Source organism: Mauremys mutica, chromosome 11, assembly GCF_020497125.1.
Source record: "Mauremys mutica isolate MM-2020 ecotype Southern chromosome 11, ASM2049712v1, whole genome shotgun sequence".
Classification (NCBI taxonomy): domain Eukaryota; kingdom Metazoa; phylum Chordata; order Testudines; family Geoemydidae; genus Mauremys; species Mauremys mutica.
Window position 1 is genome coordinate 66,931,175 of NC_059082.1, and position 20,962 is coordinate 66,952,136.

The 20,962-nt window shown below is 40.8% G+C and overlaps 1 protein-coding gene across 1 annotated transcript in view; it reads left to right on the plus strand.

Annotated features, from left to right (window-relative positions):
• The window catches only part of BMERB1 (bMERB domain containing 1), a 78,587-nt gene that overhangs the window by 17,101 nt on the left and 40,524 nt on the right, over positions 1–20,962 (plus strand). The window contains exon 2 of the mRNA XM_044980690.1: positions 18,066–18,189. Within this exon, the coding sequence (XP_044836625.1) occupies positions 18,066–18,189 (124 nt within the window). The remainder of the gene's footprint in view (positions 1–18,065; positions 18,190–20,962) is intronic.

Genomic DNA, 20,962 nt, shown 5'->3' on the forward strand with positions numbered 1-20,962 from the left:
CAGACATCCATGGTTGTTTCCTTCAGAGTCTGGGACCAGTGGTGTTTTTAGTGACATAATAGCCTTCTTAAATCAAAATATTGTTTATTTTAACAGTAGGAACAAAGTACTTAGAGAAAAAGGATTTTAAATAACAGTCTACACATATCTCACCTAAACTCTTACCATCCCCTGACGGCAACCTAGGCAGTCTAACTTCTTCAGATACCATAGCGAGTAGCTGCCTGGTTCCTTGAGACAACTCCATCCCTCTTCAGTAATGTTCTTTTTTTTAAACCTATCACAATTTTTCTAATCTCTATTTCCAGGCCTTTTCCTATCCTAGCATTGTGTCAGGAGTAAGAAACCACAGGTAGCCTGCTTACCTGCTAGCTTAACCCTCAGGCAGTCTAACAAACACAGCTGGCTTCACTTGTGCTGTCTGATTGGCTAAACTGCCCAACTGGCTGAGGGGATCACCAGATCTGCTTTTAAGACCAGCAGCAGGAGAAGAGGTAGTTCAGAGCATTTGCTGGTGGTTGTGCTAGAGGCTGTATCTGTTTATTTTCAGTCTTGTTCTAGCCCTCCTTCTGCCTTGGCCCACTCCAGGAATCCTGGTTTTAACCCTTGATTCTGGTATGTGGCTTCTGACTCCAGCTCTGACCCTTGATGCTAATTCCTGACTTCTGCCTTTGGCCTCTTACTCTAGTTCTGAGGCCTCGCTCTGATTCTTGGCTACTGACTCCTGCTCTAGTCTCCTGGCATGACCACCCACAGCCCAGTCTCTGACACAGTGTCTCTTAATAAACCCTCAAGTGTTTGCAGAGATGTGGCTTATCCTGTGCTATTACTTTTCTTTCCTGCTTGATTTTTCTTACAGTCCTCTATTAAACTAAAACAATACATTCTACAGTAAATATCCCAATAACCAGGTCAATGCACAGTATTCATAAATTATTATGGATCACTTGATAACGACCTGTTCTGCTCATTCCCTCTGGGGCACCTGGCATTGGCCACTGTTGGAAGACAAGATACTGGGCTAAATGGACCTTTGGTCTGACCCAGTATGGCTCTTCTTGTGTTCTTATTACAGAGCTGCTTCAAATCCATCATAGACAGTAACTTTGATATATTGGCATAGAATACCTAGCTGATAAGATCCAAGTGACAAGCACTAAAACACCTTTCAAATTTTGAACAGAATGTTGTAAACAGTTGGACTCTTCAATTTCCATGTAATAAAAATCTGTGCTGTACTGTATAGTAAGTGTTTATGTAAGTGCAAGAAAGAAGACCCCCCCTAAATCAGGAGTGAAAATTCATCTTGAACAGTAAAGCATCTGTCAGATGAAAATATACTGACCTGGGAAAAAGACACGATAAATAAGAAATTGCAAAAAATGTACAGGCACAGTCCATGTGATCAGAGCAGTAATATAGGAGTTATAATAATTGTAAAGCCAGTGACACTAGTAAAAGGACTGCTGGAGATGTACTTACAGCCACCACATACACCAAGGACATGGCACTATTTTAGAGGCATAAGGCCATTTTCTGCCTTTGATATATAATTCCCATTGACAGACGCAAGTTCTACCTATGCATCACGGAGAAGGTATTGGGACCCAGGCTTTTAAAATGGAGATTTACTGAGATCCAGACTGGGATGACAGGTGAGAAAGCTGCTTGCCTTGCAACAGTTCCCTCAGGATAAATCTGACTTTAAAGAATGGTATTTCTTTAGAGAAGATGGTGTCCAATGGCTCATTAACCTTATACTAAAAACTGTGTTACCACATAACTATATTAGAAAATATTTATCTGAGCAACATTTTGAAATGGGACATGTTCCTGTGGTAGGTGCAGTGGTGAGGAAGTCCTCTCTGAGAGATAGATTATGACATGGACTATATGCTTCTCCAAGGAAATAAGAAACCCTCTCATATCCCGGTGAGGGCTATTTAAACAATGAGTCTGGGAGACACTGGCTGCATAAGAGTAAGCAGGGCTTCTGACCTGTCAACTGCTTCCCTAGAGCAGGTAGGTGGGGAGTAGTAGTGAATGAGAAGAACCATGGCTCCACTCCTTACTTGCCAGTCAGGGTCACTGAACCAGCATGGGGTAGAAGGATTGAGATTGTAATTTACTACTGGCCTATACAGAAAAAAGAACAGGGAGTACATTGGATGCATGCAGTGGACACTTGGGTTTTAGCCCACGAAAGCTTATGCTTAAATAAATTTGTTTGTCTCTAAGGTGCCACAAGTACTCCTGTTCTTTTTGCTGATACAGACTAACACGGCTACCACTCTGAATACTGGCCTATACAGTGTAAATTATTAACCTCCTATCCCTAGGAGCAAGCAGGGAGCATCGGTATAACAGTGCCTCCTAGGGCTGCTCCCGGTGCTGGTCCCTGAAGTCAGAGTCTAGTCCTCAGTCACAAACAATCACAAGGAAATAAAGTTCACAAACCCAACCTGCAACTGTCTATCAATACTGATGAAATCCACTGCAGGATGATTTAGACTACACAATACTATCAGCAGCTTCTTAGTCACAAGCAAATGAACTCAACTCTTGGGATCTCTGAAACCAAAAGCAGTTATTCATATTCAAGCTATCCATCCCCAATCATTTAAATGCCAAAACAATGCTGGGGAAGATGGGATATATGCAAGATGTGGTGTAAGGTGAAGATTTGTTCAGCCAATATACCTCATATTAAAAAATTGTTTTTGGTCAGATACACTATGGAGAAACAAAATACAGGAAGCATTCTCACTTTGCTTTTAAATGCTAACACTACTAAGACACTGAAGGCAGCTTTTCCTGGAAATATTGATGAACAGGAGACTCAGTGACATGAAAAATAAGTTGGTGCATCTTTTCCAAAAGAAAGGAAGAAAAATGCTGATCCACTATGGTGGATATAGTAGGACAAATTAGGTTGCTTGGTTTCAGATTAGCATATAAAGTGGCCTGCATGAAGTTGCTTTTACACCTCATCTAAAGGTCACCATCTAAACCTGTGAAAAGTCCTGCTGTTAGAGCATCTGACAATTACTAACCCTAGCAACAATTAATAGTTTCCATTAAGAGAGTGGTTTGCATCAGGAAATAATGTAATGTCTCAGATGGAGTCTTGCAGTTGACTTCAAAGGCACAAGATTGAGCCCTATAATTGGAATGTCAAAAAGTGTCCTTACCCTAAGGTTTTTCGAACAAACCAACAAACCTCCGAGCTGCTGCAAGGTAATTCTCATTAATGGACACATTTCTGTCTGAATCCCTGTGCTGTCTGCAGATTTTCAACCACACAAAAAATATGTGAATTTTTGACTTGAGAGTAAGGCAATTTACAAAGAGGTGTGAGGTTGTTAGTTGGCTGAGTACAAAAGGACTTAGTCACATAATTTCTCCTATATTTTGAATGTTAAATTCAAGATTGGTGATTGTGGCTCATTAAGCATTTGTTGCAATGGGGGCCCCAAACTGTACATGTGTTAGCTTCTGTATTGCTGTGTGATTAACTTGCTGAGGAAATATTGTCTCTCAATAAAAACTGCATTGTCATTTGGGGGGATGTCAAGGGTACTGAGAGACACAGATCAAAGGCACGATATAAATAGGTAGCATTATAAAAAAAATTAAAGATCTCAATGACAGCAAAATTACATATAAATTATAACTAGAGTACTACAAAACAGCACCAAATCAGATAAGTCTTACAATTGAGTCTCATTATAGATAATTAGGTACCATATTGCCCTATAGTATTGAATCAGCTACTTGTATAGGAAAATACTCTCAGATCCAGATGGAGTAAAATGTAAGGAAAGACAGCACATTATTTTGAAGTGGGTGGATTGTCTTTCCATCCGCTAGATGGTTTCACTTGACAGGATGAATACTTTGATTCTCTACAGATGAGAGAGAATCTTGGAACCACTACACTGCAATATGTCTGGCTATGCAGAGGGCCACATGTAAGGACTGGATACTCAGCTAGTATACACTTCAGTGGAGCTTGCCCATCTTATCCCAGATGAAGATCTGGCCCCAAAACCCTGTGTAAAGTCTGCCCCCCTTCTAAGAAGCCATTAGGTAAGACATTTGGGGGTTCTTCAAGACCTGAACTTCCATTTCCTGCACAGAAGAGGACATCTGGGACAAAACTCAATTTTTCATCATTGTTGACTTTAATCATAGGCAGGGCCTCATCTATTTATCAGCTCTGGATTTTGTCTCAGAATCCACCTTGTTCTGCAGAAGAGTGCTCCAGATGTTAAACTTTCATTAAAAAAATTATAACTCCAGCCCTTGTTATCGTAAATAAAACTTCCTAAATGTGACTCAAAAGAGGATGATTCAGTGAAATCTGCCTGAGTCTGGTGCTAGCTCTGAAGACTAATGGTAACATTTTAATTATTAACTTTTTTATTAATTATGAAAAATATTGTTAGCTGTGTAATTATTTTCTTACATTTTATCAGAATGTAAATTTACTGTACTTGTAACTTATATTGCCTCAACTCTGCTTTTACGTCAACATTGCTGTTTTACAAATGATCGTTTTAGCAGAAATGTCCAACTAATGTTATCACACAGTCCAAAACCACCTCCCAAGACTTCTTGGATGCTCAAGCCACATCTATCCCCTACACAGTTACCAAAACCTCCAGCTTCACCCAGCAGACAACTTCTACAATGTTTGTTAGGTATTATAACTACAAAAATCAGAGGAATACTGAACATTTGGGGGTAGTGTAAAATGAATGGAATGTAATAATAAAATAAAGAATGGATATTGGCCTGATTGTATTCATGTACATATTTAATTTAATCTAAAATGTCCAGTGTGTCACTTTAGAGTTCCACAAGAACAAGAGGCCTGCCACCAAATTTAGGTGTCTAACTTGCTACCAAATACACAGGGCCTTGACCAGTGGACAAGACTGAGGGAACAGTAAGTGAGAGATTAGCTCATTGTTAAGGATGTCAATACAAGCTGGAATGAAGACTTTTTTTCCACAGTTAATGAGGAAATGCTGAAGGTTCTCAGACTAGGAATATATTTTTTCAAGTGGAAAGAGTATAATGCTGAGGGGCTGCATAATTATACACTTAGGAAATTAGAACTGTTAAAAATGGACAAAATATTGAGCCAGGATTAATTACATCTCCGAATTTTCTCAGGGGAATAAACAAGACAAAGGAAAGAATATGATAGATTTTTTGGGAGACAATAAAAAGTCAAACAAGATGTTTAGATGTACCTTACTTTTATGGACATATCTTGACATTGATCTTTACCTAGGGGACAATAGCAGGATATTGTCCAAAATATATAAAGCTGGAGAAATTATTTAACCATTAAGGCCTTGACTCAGCAAAGCACTTAAGCACATGGTAAAAACTAATCCCTAATTGGGAATCAATTTTGCTGAATCGAGGACTATATCTCTCCAAGTAGAAGAGTTTGAATCTTGGAAAGGCAAAAGTAGGGTCCACTTCAGTTTAAATTTTTATACTAGTCTTATTTGTCACCTAGGATATGGCAATGGTCTGTAAACCAGATACAAGGCAGTAAAGAATCTCATTTTGAACAGTAGGCATGGAGATACACCTTCTTATATCAGCCTGAATGGAATGTGACCCATTATGCACAATTCTGGTCACAACCAGATAGAAAAGATATTCCAAGTATCAGATAAGAGAAGTCAAAATGAGTGGAATGAGTTAATATTTTATGCTTTGAATCTGGCCTTGGTATTTCAGGAGAGATTTCACTGAGGATACTGCATATAGAATCCAGGAACAGAAGGAAATGGAATGCTGCCAACAGGCCTTTTGCAATGGTAAATAATGCAAAAATAAAAGGGCAAGGATTGAAGATAAGGAAGAGAAACTATAATATAAGCAACTCAAAAATAATCTCTTTATATGAGAGATTGTTAAATATGGAGCAAAGAGGGCACTGATTTTTGGAAAAGCATGCAAGCAATTGGACACATGGGTAATCTTTATAATCTCTGCTGATCTAATTTTAAAATCGGGTCATGTTGTGGCTTGTAAGATAGGCACCATTTTAAAGTGGAAATCTAAGGACTTGTGCAGAAGTCTAACTGTGCCAGTTTTATGTTTGGAGTATAAATTACACAACATAGTGCTATAACTGTGCTGTCCCATCCTATTCAACAAACAGACAATTCTGTTTGAACATGGTTGCTTCTAACTGTATCTGACAAGCAAGCATTTATAGCTTGGGAGGAGGTAATGTGGCAAGTGTGGACTTGTGTGGCAAGTTTCTAATGTTTTTTGTCACTGAAGCCTTTTGATCACACTTCTAATGAAACTCCGCTTTTGATTTAATTCTTTAAAGTTATGTACATGTGCTTGTTAAATGTCGGTCTATCAGAGCACTTAAAAAAATTGAAATAAATACATAAAAATAAATTATAATGGACCCCCAGCTGTGCAGAGCACAAGTGGACTCTGCTGTGCTATTATTAAAAAACAAGTAGGAGTATTTATTTTGTATTAAATAAACAAAGTGACACCTTATTAGCTGATATTGAATGTTGATGCCAAGCAAGATAGAGAGGCAGATCCAATATTGAATGAGAGAAAGAAGCTGAATAGGGCAGAAGAACTAGTCATATTATTTGCACATTTATTTCTCCAAATGAAGAATTAGCATTTAGTTCAACAAAATATCAAAACACTGTGTTCTAAGCTTGCTGTGTTTAGTATACAGTAAATATTTGTTCAATTTGTCTATTCAAAGTGCATATGCTTTTCTCAGTTGTGAATTACATTGTTAATATATCCCAGATTCCCTAATTTCCACTTTGATTACATAAGAAGTAGTTTACACTAACACTGTGTAACTGCAGCTATTATCTTGACACACTCTAGGAAAAAGAAGTTTTTATTCCCTTCAACTGCAATATAGTGATATTTACTCTGCATCCGAGAGCTATAACAGCACTATTTCAAATGATTCTAAATACCACTAGACAATTTATCAAACTTAATTTCTTACTTACTGATAGTCAAAAGTAAGCTTAAATATGTGATAATTCCTTGTGATCATCTAAGGAATGTCTGTATTTCTCTGTGCAGGTCTAAAGATTGTAGGATTTCTAATCACTTGAACTCTGACATGCTGGATGTAATACATAGATGAAAGGGTCACTCTTGACCACCAGTGCCTTTTCAAACAGTAAGTGGTTTCTGCAGCAGGACCAAGGACTTGAGAGAGCATTTTCAAAGAGTACATGATGCCTTGCTCTGTTTGTGTGGGCTCTGGGTGTGTTCTTTTGGCTCTCCCTAGCTTCACCCTTTGTGGTACAACTTCAGTTGCAGCCCAGGCCAGTGGTTTCAGAATGAATAGCTGTGCTGCTCATCCCAAGTGGGAGAAAGAAGACATTTTTTAGCACTTACGCAGCCAGAAAAATTCTTCCTTTCATGCTGGAGGCTGAATAACCTTATATTCTCCCCAGTATTTGGCATACCAAAGCTTTGGAAGCCAAGTGGCTTTGGGAACTTAAGTGCATATAATAGCAGTGCAACATTAGCACTTTGCTCCACTACCAACTCCCCGTGTATTGTACTAGCAGCTTTACAGGCTATTATATGTTTCCATTGCTGCACTCTACTGGGTAGAATGGTAGAACTAGTCATGTATGTGTAACCAAATGGATAACCTATAGAGCTCTGATGCATTTCTAAGTAGCTAGCCTATAACCCGGCTATAACCCTAAATAGGTGGCCTACTGAGCCCTGATACCACCCTGAATGCCTTATCATAGCGCTATAATTGATAGAGATTCTCTAACAGTTGATGTGAAGAGGCTGTCTTTCTGGAACGGAAGACTTTGAGCGCTCTTCTTAATGATGACCATAAAGTACATGTGGCCACACTGTATAATGATTGCAGTGCAGTTAGTAAACACGCAGTGCATCAGGTTGGATGCAGCTGCCAGTCCTGTTCCAGATGGTAGGCTAGAGAAACATATTCTATTTTGGTAATTTAAATTTTAACAGCAGAGACAGATGCTGTTCTGTCGTTAGTGTAAAGGGAGAGGTTTTGGTGACAATCAATAACCAGGAAGGGAGAGGATGCCCTGGGGCAGGAACGGAGGCTGAAATAGTTGCAAATCTTCCCTAAACTAATGACTTTAAATGAACTATAGATTTTTTCAAGGCAGGAATGGTCTGATAGGATGTGTTTGTATGTGCCTAGCACAATGGGGCCCTGGGCTTGATTGGGACTCTAGGTGCTACTGTAGTACAAAAAACATAATAATAACTGGTAGCAGGTAACATAACTGTTAACCATTATCCAATACAGGTGTTTACAGGTAAAGATTATAATAATTATTTTTGTAAATACACATTTCTTTGCAACATTTTCCAGAGATAATCATGAACAAGGAAGGTAGAATAGGCCACTAAGCTGATGCTGGGGAACGTGGGTCTGATCCAAAGTCCATTGACTTCAAAGTCAATGACTTCAATGGGCTTTGGGTCAAGCCCTTTGTGTACTGATGCCAGGGGCAGCTCCAGGCACCAGCGCAGCAAGCTCGTGAGGGCGGTAGTCCGGCAGCGTTCGGCGGCACGCCTGCGGGACGTTCGTCGGTCCCGCGGCTTCAGTGGCAATTCGGCGGCAGGTACACCGAAGGCGCGGGACTGGCAGATCACCTGCAGAAATGCCGCCGAATCTGCATGACCAGCGGACCACCTGCAGGCATGCTGCCGAAGGCCGCCTTACTGCTGAGCTTGGAGTGGCAAAAAACATAGAGCCGCCCTTGACTGATGCTATTCCTTGGAAAAACCTTGCCACCCCATTTAAGATCACATTAACACCGTGCACCCCAGAGACACTAGAAACAAAACATAATGCAGCTATTTGTAGTGTGTTTAGCTATTATTCAGATTTCTTTGGTAATTCTAGCATAATACATTGAATAAATAAAGCTGTACTGATGCACCAAATTACATCATCTTTAGCACTCTCAATGACAAATTTCTGCTGCAGCCTGGATTGGGAGTCAGTATTTGGGTGTCTTTCTTGCCAACATAGGCTAATTATTAGCCATGCCATTTTGCCACCCTATATGTTAATTCCTAAAAATACCATAGCAGGAGAAAACTGAATCCGTATTCACAGAACAGAACAAGGTACAATATCTGGCTAGATAGCTATATTTGGTTCATGTTTCCAGGTGGCAAGTTAGTGAGCAATTAAATGAATCACCTGATCCTCTTTACATGTGTTTGTTATCCAGAGTATTATTTTGTACAATACCAATTAATTTTCCTGCATAATGTAGCTATTTTGGTTTCCACCAAGCATGTTGATTTTTTAAGCTGCACCATCTGGTTCTCTTCTCATCTGCATTTAACCTATACCTCCTGCTTGCTTCTGTTCTGGCTCATCAATATAACTGCTCTTGAAAGTCCTAGCTTTAGTACATGAATCAGTCTTCAGAATATACTTGAAACCATATGTTCCATTAGCATTTAGGAAACTTTAGTAGTAAGGGTTGTGTTAAGTGTTTTTCTGAATAATTGAGGGAACTTGCAAAAGTGTTGATTTATATTGAAATGGAAACTCCAGACACTTATGAAATTTTAACTAGGATTATCTTTATATAATGGGATGGCTCGGAGGTTGGAATAGGATATGAACCCTTACACCTCATATTGGCCAGTTTAAATTCAGTCCAGGTCAGTAGCAATCTAAAATCATTGCCATCCAAGGGACAAAAACTAGGTAGTCTGAGTGAAACAAGTTGGTCTTCTTGATCCCTTACGTAGTGGAGAAGTGTCCACATTAGAGGAGCCACCATTACAATTGGCATGAGTTGGTATCCTCTTTTGAGAGTCTCAGAGAGTGTGTTTATTGAATGAGTGTGGAGACTAAACTGAAGGTGGTGGATCCTCCAAGTCAGAGGTGAAACAAAGTGGTAGGGTAGTGTGGCAGTCTCGGATCTGTTGATAAAGGTAGCTTTGGAGACAATATCCTATCTGTCTGGCACTTTTATCAGCAGCAAATTGCCAAGCAAGAGAAATGTGAAGGATGAAGAGGAAGAATGATGCTCTTAGGGTAGGTCCATACTTACCCGCTGGGTCGACGCGGAGAGTTCTACTTCTCGGAGTTCGAACTATCGCGTCTAATCTTGACGCGATAGTTTGAACTCCGAACGCGCTCCCGTCGACTCCAGAACTCCACCACCGCGAACGGCGGTGGCGGAGTCGACGGGGGAGCCGCGGAGTTCGATCCCGCGGTGTCTGGACAGGTAGGAAATTCGAACTAAGGTAGTTCGACTTCAGCTACGCTATTTGCGTAGCTGAAGTCGCATACCTTAGTTCGACCCCCCCCCAGTAGTGTAGACCAGGCCTTAGAGAGACAGTGTACGGCACTGGACCTTTTACTGGCTCTACCACTGATCTGCTGCATGGTCGTAGGCAGATCACTTCACTTCTGTGTGCCTCTTTTTCCCCTTTCAACCTTTGTCTTTCAAGTCTGTGCTGGAAGTTGTTTGGGGCAGGGATTGTCTCTTATTATGTGTTTGTTCAGCTCCTAGCACAATGGAGCTCTGATTGCAGTTCAGGCCTCTAGTACTATTGTATAGTAATAATAGCAACAATTTTGTTCTTGTGGCATAATAGCAGGTGCCAGAATATTAGGTTCTTGCACAGACCTTGTGATCTTGTTCCTGTGTAACCTTGGACACATCCGTTTCTCTGTGCCTCAGTTTCCTGTGAAGATGTGGATAACAATTCCCTCATTATGGGGCTGTGGGAGACTAAATCAATTCATGTTTGTAGAACACAGTGGGCTTCTCTGATGGACAATGCTATAACAGTGTAACATACTGAAATTATTCCCCATTTTATCACTGTTTTTCTTACAAATGTGGCTGAATATGCCTATAATTTGATTTATACATTCTTCCATTTCTCATTCTGTTACTTCAGGCTTTTTCCAAAGTTTTATTTGCACGTTGAAAGACTTTGTATTGACTAAAAGTACACTTTCTTTTCTGTTGCTTTTTGTTGCAGGTTGCTAATGTTCCTTTTAAGGCTGTCACACTGGGGATGAAATCTCATCATTAAATTAATATGCAGTTTTACTATACAGGTCTGCATTTAGATTGAAGCAAAATATGTGTAAATTGCTTTGGCTTTACCCTGCATTCCCTCTCATTATATGTAATAGCCTGATGGTTTTATTTCTACATAGTAATTATTTTAATGTTAATGCCTCTTTGTTCATACAGTATTAATATTTCACTTTTTTCTTCTCCACTGAAAATGATTTGTGATGATTGCAGACAAGGCAAATCTAGTGCTGTCATTTGCCATGACTAATCTTGGTGTTGTCTTCACTATTGCTTTATGGATCTTGGCTCATTACCAGAGGCTGAGCTTTGATTTCTCTAATAATATATGCTAAAAAGTAGTTGACTAACACACGCACAATTGCAGTATCAGTTGACATTTGTTTTAAATAAAAAGGAATGTTTCTCTGTATTATGAAGATACAGTGTTTGTATCAGTGTGTGTTGCAGTCTGCCTAGCCAGAGCCTTGTGTCTGAGGTTTGTTCAGAATTCTAAGGGAGCTTGAATCAGAACAGTGTATGTCTAGCTCACCAGTGGGTCATATTAAGAGCTTTGCTCAAAGACTTAACATGTTGCTTTTTTTTATAGCATTTTGCATTCAAGGAGCTCAAGGTGTTTTATAAACCTCACAACACTCTGTCAGGTAGGGTCATTAATATAGTCCTCCATATTAGAAGTGTGGAAACTCAAACACAGATAGGTTGTTGACTTGCCCAAGTTTGTAGAAACAAAGTGAGGAACAGGATACAGACATTTTGACTCCCAGTCCTGTGATCTCACCACTGGATCGTGTTTCCCCTGTGAGCTGCTAGTGGTTGTTCTACTGTCTCAGGATCTGCAGGACACACTGTGCTCTGACAATGCCCTTTCTATTCCCTCCTGCTGCTGGCATGGCTTTAGAGTGCCCACTCTTCTGGCACGGGGAAGGGCAGGAGTGGGCAGCATACTGTTTGCTTTGTTGCCTTTACACCTAAGGATTCTCTTACATGAGGGGAATTTCCTGCTGCTCTGTTAAAGCAGTTCTCACAGTCACACTTATTAAGAAGTTATGTTTGGAAAGCTGGAGATTCTGGGCAAATAATGTACCACCCTAAATTGCATAGCAATGAATATGGATTGCCTTATTTACATAAACTCACCACTATCAAATCCTTCAGTCTCTTGCTCTTCCCCTCTGTCACACCCATCATTTCCACTCTGGAGTTGTCCCTTATTCCTCTCCACCAATACAGCTCTCCCTCCAATCTCTGATTTCCCACATCCCCCCGCTTTAGGTTTCCTCCCATCCTACTTCCCTATCTCTGGCTCTCCCATTCAAATTTCACAATTGCCCTTTGTCTGGATTTTTTCACTCCCATTCCTTCCTCTAGTTCTAGCTCCCCACAGACCCCCCAAATGACCCCCCCGCTTTCTCCCTGGAGCATGCTTACCACCATAGAGATATGGCTAGAGCAGCGGTTATCAAACCACATGCGGCCCAATTACCACACCGGTGAGCAGTGTGCTAAAGGCCACCAGGGCGGGGTTCCGGGTTCCCAGCTGCCTGGCCGAGCAGGGTTGGGGTCACTGGCCGGCCCTGCGGAGTCCGGAGTCCGGGGCTGCCGGCTGTCCCCGTGGGGTCAGTGTAGGGGCTGCTAGCCGGCCCCGCAGGGATCCCTGCTGCCCGGCTCCCTGCCCAGGACTCCACTCCTGTGGCGGGGTCACTGGGCAGGAGGTGCTGGGCATAGGAGTCTCGGGGGGGACTCTTTGGTTCTCAACCTGAGACCCAGGTAACACATTGTGGGCCACCTATGTGGCCCACAATGATAAATAGGTTGAGAACCACTTGGCTAGAGCAATGCCCCACATCACACTGCTTAGGTTGGGGCTTGTACTCTAGGCAGGTTCTCTGTGGTTAGAGTCCTTGCATTGTGTGGTCTCTATGATGAGAGGAAACTAATTGTAGAGACTCAGGCCCTATATTGCCTCCTCCATAGCTCTGCAGCTCCCCATCACCTAAAATCATTACACTGAGATTGGAGTGTGATGCTGGGAGGCCAGTTACCATCTCATGCCAAGGCCCCTAGGCCTCACCTGAACACTGGCAAATGCATAGCTGGAAACCAGTCTGGCTCACCTGTGTGTTAGTATTGTTAAAATATGTACTAGGTTTACGAAAATGTGGTTAGTGTTTATGAAATGCTTGTAAGTTACTGCATGCATTAAGGTCACTTATAATATCTGTATCTTATGTTATAAGGTAATATTGAAGTGTTTGCTCTGAAACGGTAAACCACCACAGTCAAGAGAGAAGCATTACCAAGTGTGAAATTTGTTTGCCACAGCAAGGGTTATTTCCTGCCCAACAGAAGAAGGCCCACACAAACTGTTTGCTGATTGCTCCCCCACACCCATGAAGAAGAGATGTGCATGGGGATTCATCCCATTAGCTTGAACTCTGGGGGAAGGGAATAAAAATCCCTGACAGGAATAAACTGCATCTCTAAGCTGCTTGGATTTGGGGAGGGCAAGGTTTCTAAGCATAAGCGAGGGATCCCCAGCTACTTAGCCTGGGTTAGCTATAGAGGACATATAGATCTTGCATATTACAGCAGCTTCTGTTACCTTTTTGAACTTATACACACAAATGAGTTACAATCTTATGTTTACCTGCTTTAACCTTGTAAATAACTTTCTTATTTATTTTTCTTAGTTAATAAATCTTTATTTGGTTTATTATAGGATTGGCTATAAGTGTTGTCTTTGGTACAGGATCTAAGGTGCAACTGACCTGGGGTAAATGACTGGTCCTTTGGGACTGGGAGTAACCTGAATATTGTTGGATTTTTGGTGTAAAGGACCATCTATCACAAAGGCAAATATGCCTGGGTGGCAAGATAGACTGGAGTTTTCAAGGGGACTTTCTGTGATTCCATGTTAAGGCTTTTAACTAGTGTTTGAGGATTTGATATTTGGTTGGTGAAATCTAAATACAGAACTCACAACCAATTTGGGGTGTGTGCCAAGAGTCTGCTGTGAGGTTGGTACTCACACTCCTGAGCTACTTCAGTTAGCTTGGCATGAATGTCTTTCTAAAAGAGATGATGTAGTTCAACGGGCTCAATACAGGTGAAATTTTTTGGCATGTGTTATGCAGTAGGTCAAACAGATTGTCACAATAGTCCGTTGTGGCCTTAAAATCTATGAGCTTATAAGGGGGCACTAAAAATTTGGGGAAATTTAACAGATTGGCACAATGCAAAGGGAACAAGAAGCCAAAGGTCTGACCCTAATGTCTACTGGGCACACTGTTTTTTTTAATACTTATTTCCAGAATTGCTGAGATCACAGTGGGGTAGTTGGTCTGGGTCATAGCAAACACTGGGGTATTTATAGGCAGATGTAAATAGCGGGTAAAAAGAAAATTACAATTCTTAAAGTAGAACATAACATTCACTTCTATTTTACATGCTCTTGAAAACTATTTTTAAAACCTTATATATTATTTGCACGTTTGGCAGATTTATTGGCTTTAATTCTTTGTAGAATCAGGATGATTTCCTGCATCCTGTTTAAGTATTTGGAAAAATAAATTTGCATCAAAGCTATTTTTGATCCAGCCAGTTAAAATAACTCTGTAGCAATGGAACGCTACAAAAAGCAAAATGATGATTACTGATTATTTGATCTAGCAATGAAATGCAATTTTACAAAGAGCAAATTTGGAGCCCTGAGCAGTTCTGCTGTAAGTTTGCCAGTTAAAGGATTCTTGCTAATAAAAGCAAAAATTATAATTTATTGGGTGACTCAAAAAGCAAAAATAACCCAGTCAGTGCCAATGAACATATTGGCCAGCTTAAAAGGTTTTTAAAATACAGTAATGATCCTTTACCACACTTTCCATTTTTTTTTTAATAATTAGAATGCAATCCATTTTCCTTGGATAAGCAATGAGGAGTCCTTGTGGCACCTTAAAGACTAACACATTTATTTGGGCATAAGCTTTCGTGGGCTATAACCCACTTCATCAGATCAGGGGCGGCTCTAGCCATTTCGCTGCCCCAAGCATGGCGGCACACCGCGGTGGGCGCTCTGCCGGTCGCCGGTCCCGCGGCTCTGGTGACCTCCCACAGATGTGCCTGCGGAGGGTCCGCTGGTCCCGCGGCTCCGGTGGACCTTCCGCAGGTGTGCCTGTGGATGCTCCACCGAAGCCGCGGGACCAGCAGACCCTCCGCAGGCACGCCTGCGGGAGGTCCACCGGAGCCACCTGCCGCCCTCCCAGCGACCGGCAGAGCGCCCCTCGTGGCGTGCCGCCCCAAGCACGCACTTGGCGTGCTGGGGCCTGGAGTCGCCCCTGCATCAGATGCATGGAGTGGAAAATACAGTAAGCAGGTATAAATATACCGCACATGAAAAGATGGGAGTTGCCTTACCAAGTGGGGGATCAGTGCTAATGAGGCCAGTTCTGTTAGCGTGGATGGCCCATTCCCAACAGTTGACAAGAAGGGATGAATATCAACAGAGGAAAAATTACTTTTTGTAGTGCTAACGAGGCCAATTCAATCATGGTGGATGTGGCCCATTCCCAACAGACAAGAAGGTGTGAGTATCAACAAAGTATTTTTTGTAGTAACCCAGCCACTCCCAGTCTTTATTCAGGCCTAATTTGATTGTGTCAAGTTTGCAAATTAATTCCAGTTCTGCAGATGCTCAATGAAGTCTGCTTTTGAAGATTTTTTGTTGAAGAATGGCCACTTTTAAGTCTGTTATTGAGTGTCCAGGGAGACCGAAGTGCTCTCCTACTGTTTTTTGAATGTTACAGTTCTTGATGTCTAATTTGTGTCCATTTATTCTTTTGCGTAGAGACTATCCGGTTTGGCTACTGTACATGGCATTGCTGGCACATGATGGCATATATTACATTGGTAGATGTGAATGGGCCACATCCACCATGATTGAATTGGCCTCGTTAGCACTACAGCTAGAAACCTCTCCTAAATGAAATACATCATCATCATCTATAATTTCCACCTTATTTAGGCCCTTTAGGTTGTTTCCTGTCCATGAGACAGAATCAAGTCAGTTTGGATTAATGCTGATAATAAGATTTTTAATTTCCAAATATACTGTATAACATTCCTTCATCTATCAGTTTTGTAGTTTTTATTTTAAAAGCTATCAACTTTTGGTCTTTATAAAGCTGTGCTACTTTTGCTCATGGTTCTGTTATCTTCTCGCCATTTAGTGATTTTACTTTTCTTTTCATATTTGCTCCATTGTTTTACTAGGAACTGAAATTGCCAGTCTGTAGTTGCCAGGGTAACTCTTCTTTCCTTTTTTGAAGATTGAGTCTATATTTGCTTTTTTTCAGTTCTCTGGTATTTTCCCAATTCTCCTCGACTTTCCAAGAATAGGTATTGGTGAGTTAGCTAATACAGAAGCCATGTTGATTGCGGGTATTCTGAGGAAAACCACATCTGGATGTCTTCCTCTGTGTTAATAATAATAATGGCTATTTCTTATACAGCACTTTCCATCATTAGATCTCAAAGCACTTCACAATCTTCTCAATGTTCTTCTCACAACAGCCCTGTAAGATAGTAAAGTATTTTTCCCCAATTTAATGAATGGGGCCCAGAGAGGCTAAGTGACTTGCCCAAAGTCTCACAAGAAGGCCATGGCAGAGCAGGGAATTGAACCCATGTCCCATGCCAGTGCTCTAACCACTAGATGGTCACTATAATATGAGACCTTAAGAGCAGTTGCGTAGAGTAAAAAGGAAAACATAAGGAGATTGATAGTGCTTGAAGATGGATAATGCCACAGATGGGACTGTAGCTTTATTCATATTCCAAGTCTTCTTTGTAAGAAGTTATGTTCAGCTGCCTGGGTCTGGTCTTTATGGTGGTACTTCCATAATTTGTTTCCTTGTAATTGGTAGAGCTGCATTCTCCTAATTCAGAAATGCCGCTGATGCTACAATTTCATTTTTTGTTTTTTTGTGTGTCCTGTACACATGGGTGTTCAAATGTAGCTAGTGAGTTTGGGTGTCTCAGTTTTTGTTATTTAGCCTGATACTAAAGGGGCCTGATTTTTCAGAGGGCAAGTGCTCAGCACTGCCTGAAAACCAAGCCTCTTTATGTTGCTTCCCAAAATCTGAAGTACCCCAACATCATTAGTCACGTTTGAAAATCTTGGCCAAGATAAATAAATGTGATAAAACATCAGTATAAGGTTTTCTGGAGGTCAGACTCCTGCTTCCCAAAGCAACTCTCTGTAGACTGATAGTACCTACTTCTACCAATAGGGAAGAGAGAACACCTCCTACAAAGTACTGTGTATCCTCCACTCCACCTGATTTCAATGGAAATCATGATTACTAGCATTTCACAAGAAGCATTCTCTGCTTCACATGATTAGACCCTTAGCCTCTTATACACACTCTTTAGCCTCTTGTCTGATGGGCCCTTTTCTCTGGGTTGTCCCATTTAAATCAATGGAGTGCCAGGAAGAATCATAGGAATTAGATAGATAGAAAATTCTTATTAGTTCTTTTTGTCCATATCGCTTCTAATGCAAGATTGTTCACAATAGTGAATTCTTGTAGCTGGTAAGTTTAAAAGTCTGTAGTGATGTAAAATAAGGCACAGCAGCTCTGACTGTATACTGGGTTACTGTAGGTTAAGCTTTCTTATGAGTTTGTAATATATTCTGATTTACTGAAACACATCAAATCGTATTAGAGATTTATAGGAATCCTTTTATTTTTTAATGATAAAAAATCATTAAAAGTACCCAGCAAAACAAGAAAGGACCAGTCCACCTACCATCCAGCTACTATGTTCCCTGCTACCCACATTAATTATGCCATGGCCTGGCACCTCTGTGATTAAGTTGCATTCTTTAAAGGTCCTGCTAAGTCAGTTTGACCAGCCTCATTCATTTCCTGTCTTCCTTTACACACATAGATCAACTTGACATCATCTCAATGGCTGAAACAACAATGATGCCTGAGGAAATCGAATTGGAGATGGCAAAGATCCAGAGGCTTCGGGAAGTCTTAGTCAGAAGAGAATCAGAGCTCAGGTTTATGTAAGTACCAACTCTTCTGGGAAAATGCTAAGCAAAACTAATCAAAATAGGAGTTTAGGGTTTTTTTTATCCATTTCACACTTTAAAAAAAGATGAAGAGTGCCCATTTTAGCTGAATGTTTGCAAAATGCCACTGGGAAATGATTTCTGTAGTTGCAAAGGAAGTTAAATCTTTTATCCAACATGTTTTACAGAATTTACAAAGAGGATCTATTGCTTACAAAAGAAACATTGGAGCAATGCTTCTGGCAGAGTATGTTTTCACACCAGAGCTCATATCCTATGTGGGAGTGAGCATGGTGTGAAAAAATAACAACTACTAAATTCTATTCAAGTCTCATTGAAGTTAGTGGGATCTGCACATGAATACCCGAGGGAAGAATTTAGCACTGCTTATATAGGGCCAGATCCTCTGCTGATATAAATTAGTGATTACATTGATTTATACCACCTGAGAATCTGGCCCTTTTCTCTTCCCACCTATGCATCCATTTTAAAGGACAAATATAGAGCCTGATCCTTTAACTCTTACTCATGCGAATAGTCCCATTGGCTTCAATGCTCCCTTACTCTCCTCTTTGACTCACTTGTGTGAGTAAAGTGGGGTTGGCCTCCTATTTTTTATAACAAATCATGCAAACATTTTTTATCCAGGTCTGGAAATTGCACTGTATTAGTGAATTTCAGTCCAGAGCAAATGTACAGCCATAGTTTACAACCTTTTAGAAATAATAGTTTGCTGACAGACTTTGTAATACTGACTGGAGTGATACTGCTAAAATAAACAAGAACAAGATTGGTTTTGTTACACCTGCTTCTAGGTAATCAAGTAAATACTTGGCTATCAGCTTCTATATAGATAGAGTCAGGTCAGGCAAAAGCATTGCTAGAGTTTCCCTTGAAATTTTTTATATCAAACAGTGCAAAGGGATTGAAATAAATTATCCTAGAGAGAGAGTACAATAGTAACTGTCTGTCTGTCCTACTTTACTGTATTCTTTCTCTTCTCTTGATCTATTTTTTCTCATTTCCAGCCTGCCTTTTTCATTTCCCCAGTGCTCATGCTCATAGCTGTTCTCAATGCTCCTTTTCTCCTGTCAGGGTCAGAGTCAGCAGATTAACATGGAGTCAGACTGTTGAAAAGGGAACTTTGCCAAAATTGGCACCATCTACAGTGCTTTCCCAGTGTTATCCATAATTTGAATACACTCTGCTTAATACCCAGAAGCACGCAGCAGCTGTCCACCTGCTGAAGTAGGACAGCTTCTCTGAGCACCTACCACCTGTGCTGTTCTACATTGACTTTGGGATGCAATTCAAAATGTGGATGACGATTGATAACTTTTAAAGGCCTGAATGGTCTGGAATCTGGCTGTCTTGCAGGCTGCCCCTTGCTCTGTTTCCCCCTACAGCAGATAAGAGCATCTAGAATACTCTTGCTATTACTTTACGAGGTGAGACTCTGAGTCTGGCTGCAGTGACTTCTCTCCAGCAAGGGCCTCCAGCATTGGAAATTGCTTCCCTTCACAGTCCCTAACCACCCAAGACCAGTGAACTGCTGTGACGAAGCTTAGTAGACATGCTGCAACATGCATCTGTTTGGTTTATTTCTTCTGATTTTTAAAAATCTTCTATTTTATTCCTGAAAAATGAGAGGAATATTGCCAATGTTTCCGTAAGCCAGATCAGCAGAAGTTCTTTACTGCCGCTCATTATGTATAGCTCACGTAAATTGTGGTGGGTTTTATTTTTATAACCCAAACCCTGCTTCCCCTCAAGCTAATGATGCAACTTCCATTAACTTCAGTGGGTCCAGGGGTAAGCATTTTACAGCTGCTCAGGCCATACATGCTTTATAAATGAACCCATAAAAATAAAAGGTAGGTACTCTCATTTATGGATGAGTTTATTACTTTCAGTTGTTTCCTGAAGTAAAGGACTTGTAGATGTCCTGAGACTAGTGATCTGTAGATAGTTAAGGCATTTCAGTAGCTGCATTCTCTTGCCAGGACTTGGTCTCTTTTGAAAGATCTGTATAGTCAGCTATATGGCCTGAACATAGCGAAGGGCTGAACTGATTCGGCCAGACTTTGAACATGTGATAGCTGAGAAACTAGCATATTTAGTGCTCAGTCCACTAAGTCTTCTCTGGCTTGGATGAGAACTCCAGTCTCTAATTAGTTCTGCTGCTGCTTTAGATTTTCAATTAATGGCATGATCAAAGCAAGCCAAAGAGTATATGATGGTGGAGCCCAGAGTGTGGAAGTGTGAGGGAGTGGAACATAGTTTGGTAAGTGTGATTGCATTCCTTATAATTAACCAAGATGCTAAAAGACTTTCTGGTATTGGAATATTGGACCCTTTTTTGAATTCATACAACAGTGAAAACAAACTGATCTTGCCACAAGCAGACTGGTTATTTTTTTCCTGTTACTTTTTCCTTTAGTCATGACTTTCCTTCCAACTGCCACTCTGTGATGTTGCTGTTTTGTGTCCTGCAATGCCAGCCAAGGCAACAAAGTCTCACATTTACTATATATTACTGCCTCCACTTAAGAGCAAAGAAAATAAATTAACTGGAACATAAGTGGGGCTGGCTCAGATGCTGACTATGCTATAAACCATCAGCACAGTGGTAGTGCCGCTTCCCACCTTATAACTTTTAGCCCAGTGCTTAGTGCACTTCCCTAGGATGTGGGAGACCTGGGTTCAACTTCCCCCTCTGCCAGAGGGTGAAAAAGGACTTGAATAGGGGTCTCCCATGCTTAGGGGA